The sequence below is a fragment of the Nyctereutes procyonoides genome, unplaced genomic scaffold (assembly GCF_905146905.1).
Source record: "Nyctereutes procyonoides isolate TBG_1078 unplaced genomic scaffold, NYPRO_anot_genome, whole genome shotgun sequence".
NCBI classification, from domain to species: Eukaryota; Metazoa; Chordata; class Mammalia; order Carnivora; family Canidae; genus Nyctereutes; species Nyctereutes procyonoides.
The window spans coordinates 8,964,276-8,977,282 of NW_026575046.1; the positions used below are offsets into that span (position 1 = coordinate 8,964,276).

The window sequence follows — 13,007 nt, forward strand, 5'->3', positions numbered from 1 at the left end:
ACTCGTATAATTTTTTAAATGAACACCTTCTGCAGAAACAGGATCTGCACAAACAGCAAATAAGTGAAAAAGAGCACAAGCGATCTGAGCCTGTGGAAGCTGAACTCTGCTTCTACCTTGTTTGCTTTTCAAATTTAATGCTTTACCTTTAAGAATCCAACACATATGAGATCCCTGTATTTTCATCTATCACAATAAAACACATAAATTAAATTACAAACACAAGAACAAATGAGTTGTGTGCAGAATTATGTCAAAGGTAGTACTCATCTTCCTTTACTGAATTCCAGGTACACCTTCCACTAAGTCAATATAATTAGGCTGTATGTTTGCTCTTTCCTTTCCAGCTACTGCATTCCAGAAATGTATTTTCTATCTATGAACTACAAAACTTTCATTGTCCTTTAGAAAGAGAATGTGGCTATACAGTGCTTGGGCAAATAGTTCAAATCTTTTTTCCCCCAAATATTAATGTCATGATTTTTAAATAATCATAGTTTTAAAATAAACAAACATTATTGTTTTACTCTCTATAATAAAATCAAGTTCTGGGAAGCACTGGCGCATGCACACACACACACACACACACACATCCACTTGTTCACTCATTTTAGTTTAGGGTGGACTCATGCACACGGACTAGCTTTTATTAAAGCATAACTAAAAACACATTTCTTTCCAGCAAGTTTGATGTGTACTTCCTTCTCAATTTGACTGCAGTAGAAAAGATCTCTTCTAAAATTTGTTTAACTTTAAATATGTTGAGCATAAAATAGGTGTGAAATGAGACAACATATTCTTTCAGAACCTGTAAAGCTATAATCAACCCTATAACTTGGGAAATCCATGATTACTAATGAGGTGAAGCAAAGCTGACAACAGCTGCTAATTGTAATCATAATCTCATGTTGCAAGTGGCAGATGTATTTCAGAAAATATGTTTGATGAACAGATTTGCTGGTGGGTGAGAAACAGTTCCTAAGATTTCCCTGGAAAATATTTCTCCATGATGCTTATCATAGCCCATTGCTGCTCTGGGGATCAGTCATCCTTCTAAATTCTATAGCAGCAAAAATACATATTACAATATTGTCTCCTTGTTGAATTATTGCTAGTTTCTCATGCTGCTAAAAGTTTTTGTGGGTTTTTTGCGTATATCTTTATGCAAACAAGAATCAGCCTATATTCTATATTTCAGACATGGCCTTCCATGTTGACAGATTTGGCAGTATAATTTTAGCAACATAATTTGGGATAAATTTGTTTCTTTCAGTATTTTTCTTCTCTTTGTCATAATTTATGAGATTTTATAGGTAAAAACCACTATCCATTGTTTCTTTATTCTTGAGGGCCTTGTTAAACACAAATACTTTTGGGAGAACTTAAAAATGTATCAGTCACTTTTATATTCTATGAAGCAAGGTTGCAAAATTTACTAACAGTATTTGACCTAGAAATTTTACATCTAAAATTGTACCTGAAGAAACTACAGATAAAGGAAAGGATATATTTATATAGATTGGGTGGATTATGTATCTATATCTATTTCTATATTTGTATCTCTATCAATCTACATCTATATCTAATCCATGTATATATGGGACATATATAATGATAGACTCTTTGCAACTAAATTTCCAGGAATCATGTATCACCTACATGATAGTGTGTTATTTAAACAACAGAAGTTTATTGAGTTTAATGGCATTATCAAATATTCACAATTAATAAAGATACATAAGCTTATGTGTGTTATAATGATCTCTACTTACTAAAATTAGGTAATTGATAAATTGAAAATTTCAATACTTGATAAAAATAGAATAAAATACCACGGAAGTATCTTTACTACAAAATTTCCTGTGCAAGAATGACTAAATTAGAGAATTAAAAACATGTTTGTTTGTTTGTTTTTAATTTTCTTTATTTATTCATGAGACAGAGAGAGGGAGAGAGGCAGAGACCCAAGCAGAGGGAGAAGCAGGCTCTATGCAGGGAGCCTGACGTGGAACTCGATCCCATGTCTCCAGGATCAGGCGCTGGAGTGAAGGTGGCGCTAAACCGCTGAGCCACCCAGGCTGCCCTAAAAACATGTTTAAAATGATATTTTGTATGTCCTTTTTTAGCAACCTTAGAATAGCAAGGGATGAATTTACCAATCCCCACCACATGTATACACATACAGACACACAAACACACAAAACCCCCACTAACACTAAATGAAATATGTGAAACTAAATGAAAATTAGTTTTGAAGGATTATACACCAGAGAACAATGACAATAATCCTAGAGAAAATAGAAAGATATGATATGACTAATAAAATCTCCCTAGTTTACTGCCAGGGAGAGGCTCCAGACAAGAATACAGGAAGTAGGATCCCACATGGAGTTTGTCAATTCCCTTAGTTCAAGAGATGATGCTCATAGTCCATGTCGAGACCAAAGTGTCTAGAATTTGAAAGGCAGAATAATTCATGGGCGAGAGCTTCACAAAGAGGGAACTACTGAAATCTGAAGAAAATATTACTGAAGTTTTCATCTGAGTACCGATCAGAATGTGTTGGGAACAGATAAAGTGTAGCGATAGAAGAAATCAGTCAAAAGGATTAGGAGGGAGTAAAACTGAACTGGCATGTTACTGGGACTAGTTCTCATTTCCACCAGGCAAAGAGGAAAAATTCATAACTCATGGGGCTTTTGTAGACTACCCAGGAATGTCTTACTTGATTTATGGGGCAAAATTAAGTCCAGAAAAAGAGCAACTAATAAAGCACAAAAGTAAGGTCCAAAAAAGATTAAGATGTTTTGAGTAATTTAAACATGTATCTGAATGCAGCTCAAAAGTATTTATGGAAATGCAAAGCTAAAAGAAAAAAAAGAAAGAAAATGCAAAGTTACCTAATACTAAATACAGTAAGAGTGTGGTATCTGTCATCCAATCAAAAATTACAGGCATGCAAAAAAACAAGAAAATATGACTGCTCTGAAAAAAATCTGCCAATTGAAAACAACCCAGAAACAGCACTTCCAGAGAAGAAATTATAATCTATGAAATGAAAAATACTCTAAAGCAGGTTAGATATTGGGGAAAAATTGATTAGTAAACTTAAAGATGAATATAAATGGGAACTATTTAAAATGGCTAAGACAGAAAAAAAGAACACTAAACAAATAGCATCAGTGCACTGTATTGCACTCTTAAGAGACCTAACATAATTATAATTAAATGTCCTTAAAGAGAATATAGGGCAATAAAAATATTAAAGAGACTGGCTGAAAATTTCCCCAAGTTTGAGGAAAGCTATAAAGTCATATATTCAGAAAGCATTACAAACATCAAGTACAAAATAAATGAAGCATATTTATAGAAAGGTACATCATAATGGGATTGCTTTCAACTAGTGACACAATTTAGAAGCATCCTAAGGAACAACTTGCAAGGTATGAAGAGAAAAATAAAGACAACATAAAATTTTTACTGTATTGGTAGAAAAAGCAACAACACATCTAAAGATGTACCTAGAGGGAAATTTATTTATCACTAAAATACACATATGAGAATAATAGTACGTCTCAAATCAATGACCTCGGCTTCTGATTCAAGGACATAGACAAGAAGAGCAAAAGAAACTTGATTTAAGCAGAAAAAAAGGAATGAAGATCAGAGCAAAAGAAAGAAAGAAAAAAGAAAAGAAAAACAATTCAAAAAAAAATCAATGAGACTCGTCCGTTCTTTGAGAAGATCAATCAACTAAAAAAGTCTAGTTACACTGGTCAAGAAGAAAAGACACTAGATACAAATTAACAATATCATTGGTGGCTATCACTACTAGAGTATCTAAAGGACAATATAAATATTATGAACAACTTTTTTCAACTTTTATAAAATTCAAAAACTCTCTGAAAGATGAAAAAAAAAGAAAAAAAAAAGCCAAACAACTCATGCAAGAATTAAGAAAATCTGAAGAGCCTTAAACTATTAAGGAAATAAAATTTGTAGTTATAATTCATATAAAAAAGATTATACAGTCCCTTGCTTTTAAATTCTACCAAACATTTAAGGAAAAATGTCAATTCTATGCAAATTCTTCCAAAAAATTAAAAGAGGATCTTAAACTTCTGACTACATTCTATGAGACAGTTTTATCATGATACCAAATGCAAACAGACATTACATGAAAACAAAACTGTAAAATAATGTCCCAATAAAAATAGGTGCAAATTTATTTTTCAACTTTTGTAAATTTAATTTTATATAATAATTATAGCATAATGTGACTAGGTGGCATTTATCCCAATAGTGCAGAGCTTGTTCAGTACTTGAAAAATAAATTAAAAAAATCATCGCTTTACTATATGGCCATTTCAATAGACATAGAAAATACCATTTGGCAAAATCCAAACTCTATCCCTAAAAAAATGCTCAAAACAAAAGGAATAGAACAAAATTTTCCCTGCAGATGGCATAAAACTAAACGATGAAAGACTATATGATTTCATCATAATACAAGAAAGAAGTCAAGGATTTCTGCTCTTATTTCTTCTTTTTAACATTGTTTTGGAGGTTCTTGCAGTGCAATAAAGCAATAAAAAGAAATGTAAAAGATGTTTTTTTGTAGACATAAATACCTCAAAACACAGCTGAAAAATATCCCTATAAAAGCAAAGAAGAATACATTATTTTGGGTTAATAGAGTCAGTATCATTAAGATGTCCTCAATTCTGTTTATATTAATCTACACACAACACAATTCAAATCAAAATTCTAACAGACTCCTTTGTAGCAGTTGACATTTGAAAATACAAAGGGCCTAGAATTACCAAGCAAATTTAGGAGAGAAAAAATGTTAAATGACAAATAGTATTTAATTTCAAGATTTTTTATAAAAGTACAGAAAATTGTGATTTTGTGAACATGGATAAATATATAACTGGAATAGAAGGGAGAGTCCAGTGTTGGATCCATATCTACGTGGACAATTGAATTCTGACAATGGTATGAAGGCCATTCAGTGACAAGAATAGTATTTGCAACTTGTGATGTTGGAAAATCAGAGTTCCATCTACCAAACAGCCATTGATCCATACCTCACACAATACAAAAAATAACTTAAAATGAATCATAGATGTAAATATAATACTGAAAACAATAAATCTTCTAGAAGAAAACATAGAATAAGAATTTTGGGACCAGGAAGATGTTTTCAATATAAGTCACTAAAAGCTCAATCTACAAATTTAAAAGTTAATAAATTAGATTTCATCAAAATTGAAACCCTCTACCTTTTGAAAGTCATGTTATGGGAATGTACATACAAGCCATTAAGTAGGAGAAATTATTTGTACATCACATGTCTGATAAAGGGCTTGTATCTTCTGTGTGATGTGAGTGTGTGTGTGTGTGTTGTGTATCTCCAAATTAATAATAAAGAGATAACACAGTAAAATCTAAGCGAATATTGTCTAAACACTTCATCAAAGAACAGGTATGGGTGGCACATGAAAAAGTGCTCAATATCGTTGGCCCTAGGGGCAAGAAGGATACTCTTACACACTTATCAGAATGGCTGCAGTTAAAAAAAAAAAAGCTGACTGTGCCAAGTATTGGTGAGGTTGTAGAGAAATTGGATCCATCATAAATGCTGGTAAAAATGTGAAATTGGGGATCCCTGGGTGGCGCAGCGGTTTGGCGCCTGCCTTTGGCCCGGGGCGTGATCCTGGAGACCCGGGATCGAATCCCACGTTGGGCTCCCGGTGCATGGAGCCTGCTTCTCCCTCTGCCTGTGTCTCTGCCTCTCTCTCTCTCTATCTGTGTGACTGTCATAAATAAATAAAAATTAAAAAAAATGTGAAATTATATAGCCACTTTAAAAAATACGGTAGTTTCTTAAGCATTAAACACATATCTACCTTATAGTCCAATCATAACTCTTCTAGGTATTTACTCAAGAAAAGTGAAAACATATAAAAGTGTGTGTGTGTGTATATACACACACAAAGTGTATATATAAAAACTATAACAAATTCTGATGCACAAAGTTTGTGTACATACTTATACACAAATGTGTTTAAAGGTATCACAATATCCAAGTATTTGAAACAACTCACAATGTCAACGGATAAGTGAACAAATAAGCAAATCGTGGTATTTCTGTCTGTTGAAATACTTTTCATCAACTGGAGAGGTAAACTATTAATGCACGTAACAACAATGGAAAAATCTCAATATTAAGTAACTCACTGAGTTACTCTTAGTGAAACAAGTTAGACAAAAGAGAACAAACGCTGTATGACTGCATTTGTATGAATTCAAGAAAGCCCAACCTCATCTGATCTGTATTGACAGAAACTTGATCACTATTGGCCTGGAGGTTGTGCAGCAGGGGGTGGGGGTGGTTGTGGTGGGAGGTGGCGGGTGTTAGGTAGTTGGGGAGGGAGGTATTAAAAAGGTATATGAGCAATCTTTTGGGGTAAGATATATATATGTTCATTATCTTGATTTTGATGATGTTTTAGTGGGTGTAGGAATATACAAAAGTTTATCATACAAGTTAAGTTGTACAGTTTATTGTTGGTTAGTAACCTCAATACACTCGTTATAAAGGAAGAGTAAAAAGGCTGTAATTTTCTAAGCTAACATGTCTATAGTTGGAGCTTATGAAATTCCCTATTGTGGGCAATGGGAAAATGAAGAGAAACTAGACTAAATACAAGAGACAAAAGCCATATTTCGCCCTTTGCATAATTTTGTCTCTGAGGAATCTGCCTTGTGTAACTGAAATCAATCAAATTAGCCTACAAATGAGGAATATTATATTAATTATCTCTAATTAGTAAACAGGTCATTAGGAAGGCAGGATATGTTTGCTCAAGAACTGGCTGTGCATTCAGATCAACAATAGTTTGGGTCTTTAGTCTGCTAATTATCTGTACTGTGTCCTTTAAAGTCTTTGCATCTCAATTTATTCTTCTATAAATTTTTTTAAGATTTTATTTATTTATTCATGAGAGAGAGAGAGAGAGAGAGAGAGAGAGAGAGAGGCAGAGGGAGAAGCAGGCTCCATGCAGGGAGCCCGATGCGCGACTCGATCCCAGGACTCCAGGATCACGCCCTGGGCCCAAGGCAGGCACTAAACCACTAAGCCACCCAGGGATCCCCTAGTCTTCTATAAAATTTGGGTGACAACAATTGTACCTGCCTAATAAAGTTGTGGTGAGGCTTAACTGAGCTAATACATATAAATCTCTTTAGACTCTCTGGTTTATAGCAATTGCTCAATAAATGGTAACAATTATTTTACAGAAGAAAGGATAGGCAAAATGTGTGACAGTCTCATGTCATTGAGTTAGGGCCACAGTTGGACGTGGCTACCCATCTTTCTCCACCCATCCTACCCATTCACTTATGTCACAACCATATTTGCATTCCCCTTAAGATCCACATGTAGCCATCACTTAAGGTTCTGGCATATTTGAAAGCTTTGAAAGGGCTAATACAATATTCAAACTTCGGCAAAGTATTACACCAAACTTCCAAATACCATGTTGATTTAAATACGTTGTCATTCTCAAATGCCATTACTAAGTCTCTGCTATTATTAGAATATAACTGACATACTGTGTTTTCCCCCAAATTTTGATAGATGGTGTGCCGAGTGACTATTTTAAAAGGAAAAAGAGTATTAAACTGTACAGTAACAATTTAAAGAAAACGTTGAAAAAATAATGAAAAATGAATAAAAAGGATTTCAACATTTTCAAATTACCTCTTAATAGTATTTCTAGAACATTTTTTTTCTAACTTACTGGTTTAGATCACTTATTATTTGAACCATGATTTCTCCAAGAAAGACGGTGAGGTAAGATTTCACAGTCGTTAAAGGATTAAGATCGCAGACTCTGAAGCCAGATGGCCTGATTCTCCAACCCAGCTCTGCCACTCACTAATTGACAAGTTATTTAAACGCTCCGTGCCTTAATCTTGTCATCCGCAGACAGGTATAATAATAGGACCTACCTTGTAAAGTGATGAGTCAAATGCAATGACATATTGAGATCACGTAGAAGGCGGTCCAGCTAAGGGTTTCTGCTATGGAAGTGTTTAGTCTTATTACTATACTTGATCATACATAGAACTGTGTAAGGTTTTTCACACATGCTTGTAAATAGTGAGAAGACGATCATCTTTCTGCAAATGTAAAGTTTCGTGAACTACTTACTTTATTAAATTGTTCATGGCATCTGGGTCATATGCTGTAACCTGTCCAATGATGCTGCCCTCCTTCACATCTTCATCTACTTCTATCAGGTAAAAAAGTTTACTGAACACAGGAGGTTCATCTACATCTTCCACAGATATTTTGACCACGGCTGTGTCTTTGAAAGGTCCCAGGTGTAAGAATCGTGGGTCAGGGTGAGTGTTACTTGCATCCACTCTTAAAGTGTATAGCATTTTGTTTTCAAAATCTAAATTCTGAAGTTAAATAAGAAAAATTAGTATGATATATCAGACAGGACAATGGAAGACAAGATTAAAATTTAACAACCAACTCTGTTAATGGTACCGTCGTTGTGGTTGAAAAACTTTCCCAATTATTCCTTTTAGGTATATCAAATAAATTATAAATTATTCATAGAGGGTAACTGGGTATAATGGTATGCACAGTAAAATTGATCCCCACTTAGTAATGAATTTCACATTTTGATAGTCACAGGCAAATGTATTATCTAATGGATATATAGATTATTTATTATTATTAAACTTATACAAAGTTAAAATCAAAGAAAATATAGAATAAAGTAAAGATTTAGCAAACTACGCATATAAGTTGCTTTCTTAGGCCCAACATTTCTAAAACTGGTAATTTTAAAAAGAATAAAAAAATGTTTCATTAATCTGAACATTATGGAAAGCAAGATGTGAATGAAAACAAGAATCAGGAAAGCAAAACATAATCCATATTTAGCTAGATTATAGTATGTAAAGTTCCATAATTTTCTCCCACACTGCATTAAAAAAAAAGAAATCCAACGTACAAACATGCAGCATCTTCAGGTTTCATCTACCTGAAGAGACTAATTTAAATGTCTTGAAATAAAGTTATGGCTGCATGCCTACTTTTTTGGCATGAGAAGATATAAAACAAGTACTTATGAGGCTATCGAATCCTAGTTTGTCTGCTCTAAGCACAAGCAGGTAAGGATTTTTATCACTTTTTGTAAGTGTCAGTGGTGAAGATGGTTAACTTATTTGAGATGAAACCGCAACTGTACCCGCTTCTGTGAAGGCTGGACAGTGTGTAAAGGATGGGGAATAATAGACCCTAGGCTTTTCTTCCCTCAACTGAAAAGCAAAAATAAACTAGAGGTGCTCAATGAAGAAATGAAGACAGCGTAAAGAAACCTGTTTGACAGTTATAATCCCTTCCTGTGTATTCTTGTCAGTGATGACATCAAACATGTCTGCTCCATCTCCTTCAGCAATGCTGTATTCCATCTCAGCATTTTCCCCCACATCGGGGTCATTGGCTTTTATCCTTCCAAGATGGGTTCCAAGAGGTACAGACTCGGGAGAATGAAATTGATACGTACCTGAAAATTAAATCAGAGCTGTTTTGACAATTCATCTTTAGGTAACAATCTCTCGCTTCCTCTGCCTTTGTTACTTCAATAAATCAATTTTAAATTGGGAGAGTTTTTCATCATATTGGATTGTAATTGGAAGCTGTCAAAAATTATAGATTTATTAAGTTGGAAAAATAATTTATAAAGGCAGAACACTCTCATTTTGGAATTATAAATTCCAGGAAGATTAAGCGAATGTTCCAAGGTTATTTAGATAATAGATGGTAGACATGATATTAGAATCTAGAACTTTTACTCAGGAGGGCAAGAAAGGTGATTATTTACTGCGTGTCTGGAGCTTTCAATAATGTCATTATACATTTTTACCTATTTTAAATTATTTCAAAGTATGGATTTATTCTCATATCCTAAGTCAGAGAAAAATAAATCCATACACAGGAACTTTCTCTTCCTTCCCTTCTTTCTTTTTCTTTTCTTTTTCTTTTTTTTTTCTTTTCTTTCTTCCCTTCTTGCTTGTTAATTAACGCCTATAAGTGGAATGTGAATGTTTCTATTTCCTACAGTTCCAGCCAGTCATTATATTGCATTGTGCTCCCCTTGAAAGGATTTCAGTTTGTGACTATTTATTCAAGAGACAATAGGAAAAAATTACAACAAGTTAATGAAAGTTAGGAGTGTTTTTAAGCATTTAATATGTGCTGAACTCTGTTTAAGACCAAAGGCCCTCGATATTATTAATTAATTTACTTCTAACATTAGTCTTCATAAGACTAAGGTAGGTACATGATCTTCAGGGACAGGGCTCAAGGAAATCATCCTATAAAATTGAGAAACGCAGGATGCATAAGTCTCTCTGACTTCAAAGTCTATATTCTTTTCAATTTGCTTGGTGATTATGAAGGACTTCTAAATCCAGCTGCCTGGATTGGGATTCTCATCACTGTGCAAGTTAAATTCTCTAACCCTTGATTTCTACATTATAAGAATAAGGTGATAATGACAGGAATTAACTCATAGTTTTGTTTTGTTTTTAATAAGAATTACATGAAACTATGTCTTTAATATGTTTACTCCGTGACTGGTTCTTAAACATTTTTATTACTGTTATAATAGTTAAAAACTTTTTTTGCTAAGACTATAATAGATCATGGAATTAAAGAGTGGCAAATCATTTGAGAATTCAAGTCATACTCTTTCAGTTTATATTTAAGGAAACTGAATGCAAAGTTTAGATTTATGCTAATTAGGCTTGTTATTCATATTCTCAGCAAACTTTTTAAAAACATTTATCAGATGCATCTGTCAACCACCCAAAATTGAATCATCAAATATTTTAAATTTGACTAGTTTGGCAAATGCTCTAATGTATTGGATTCAATATCATAAATTTAATTTTGAGACCTCTTAATTGAACATTTCAAAATAGGGCCCTTTATATATTTATTCACTGCAAAAAGGAAACATTTGCAGCAAAGGATTGGAATCCATTTTTGTAGTAACTCATGGCATGCAAAACATCCATCGTTTAACATACATGCCTAAGATGGGGATGACTACAAGGTTAGTGAGTGATTTAATCTTTACGAGGAGGTAACAGATACTAGCAAACTTTAACACATCTCAGATGCCATCAGAACTAAGATATACTATAACTCTACAGGCCATTAGGAAAAACAAATGCTATCAGTGAAACCCAACTTGCACGGATTTTGATACAGTATCTGATTTCAGAGACTTCAAAACATCGAGTGTATGTTTTAGAACCAGTTAAATAAGAGAGTCTTATTCTTAGATACAGACCAGATAACTAAGGTCAGACAAGTGACAGACATGGATTTGAAACCAGGCAGTCAGAATTGAGAGTCCACACCGTGAACCATGAAAGAGAAAAGAAAAAGAGTGAGATGATCATAGCAAATATCGGGAAATCAATTTGTGGAAATTGTGATGTTTGTTGGGGCGACAGGCTGTGGATTTGCCTTTATTCATAAACTAATAATGAAAATATTAGTACAAATATTAGCTTCTGTTTGTCGAGTGTTGGAGAAGGCTTTGGCCATGAGGTAAATAAAACCTTCCTTACTCTGGGGAAATCGAGGAGGATTGTTGTTGACATCCGTCAGAGTGATGTTTACTGTGGTGGTTCCAGAAAGGCCTCCCATCTGGCCGCCCATGTCTTTGGCTTGTATAACCACTTGGTACTGCTCTCTATTTTCTCTGCTCATGTCTGGTAGTGCAGTTTTTATTATGCCTTTTAGAAAAAGTAGACAAATATTTTACAATTTAATCACTGAGTTTTAAGATTAACCTATGCAAGATCTATTTTACAGAAGTTCATCATAACAAACAGATAAAAAGTTGGTGAACCTAAACATCTAGTGTTTAGTTTAATGATCCATAAACATTAAATTGTAATGGACAGAACAGAAAGAATTTTTCCACTGGCTATTGTACGGGGAACGAGTTTTGCTAAATCAATTTAATTATCTTCTTGATTAAAAAAAATTAACTTCATTCAAAAATCTTCAGATTAACAAGCTTACTTGATTTCGATGATTGCCACATTCTTTAGGTTGTGAGTATTTCCTATGACAGGTTAAGTGCTAAATCTCTGAAATTTTGTATTCGGTGTCATAAATTTAGACTCAATAAATAATAGTCCCAAAAGCTAACAACAGTTCAAATAATCTATTTAAATACTCTGCAATTTGCTTTTATTTCCATGGAATAACTGTAAGGGACAAGTGGAAACTTGATACTGAGTAGCTGTTAAAATACAAAAAAATCTATATTTGTGCATTCAGATGTTATACATCTTGAGAAAGAGAGCAGCAAGTCTCAAATGTTATTACCTGATTCTGGATCCACTGAAAAATAGGGTTGTCCTTGCAATATGCTGTAGACCACTTTGGCACTGTTTCCGTAGTTGGCGTCATCTGCATCTGTCGCAGTCACTTGTATAACAGATGTACCTACACGAATCCCCACCCAAACACAGATGCTTAAATACTTCTAACTTTGAAAACTTTCTGAAAAATTACTGCTGTTCATGTGGTGTGTTAGACAACGGTATATGTTTAAAGAAATTTGTTTAAATGACACTGCTTCAAAAAAAAATGGACACCCCTTTTCTTTTTCATTCCTTTTTTAAATTTAAACACACTTCAATTTTATGGTTTGAGCTATCTGAAAAAAAAGTGAGCAACTTGTTTTATCACAAAAATTAACATACCGAGGCAAATACACTGCCCTTTTAGTTGATCAAAAATATTGTAAAGAACAATTTTTCTCTGGATACAGTGCACATGCAATTTTCAATTAATGTGTTTATTGCTAACTGGGAATGTGTATCCAAAGATAAAAAACAGTGTTGGTAACATCTGGGCTGCTTTTTTTTTACTCTGGTAAATTAGCTGTACA

The 13,007-nt window shown here is 33.7% G+C and overlaps 1 protein-coding gene across 2 annotated transcripts in view; it reads right to left on the reverse strand.

Moving 5' to 3' along the window:
- Positions 1–13,007, reverse strand: part of CDH9 (cadherin 9) — an 82,362-nt gene that overhangs the window by 14,763 nt on the left and 54,592 nt on the right. Inside the window, exons 3-6 of one of the 2 annotated variants that reach the window (XM_055325494.1) lie at positions 12,440–12,559; positions 11,671–11,838; positions 9,406–9,593; positions 8,222–8,475 (exon numbers count right to left, since the gene is read on the reverse strand). In XM_055325494.1, the coding sequence (XP_055181469.1) occupies positions 8,222–8,475; positions 9,406–9,593; positions 11,671–11,838; positions 12,440–12,559 (730 nt within the window). The remainder of the gene's footprint in view (positions 1–8,221; positions 8,476–9,405; positions 9,594–11,670; positions 11,839–12,439; positions 12,560–13,007) is intronic. The other variant, XM_055325495.1, reaches the window with a different exon arrangement.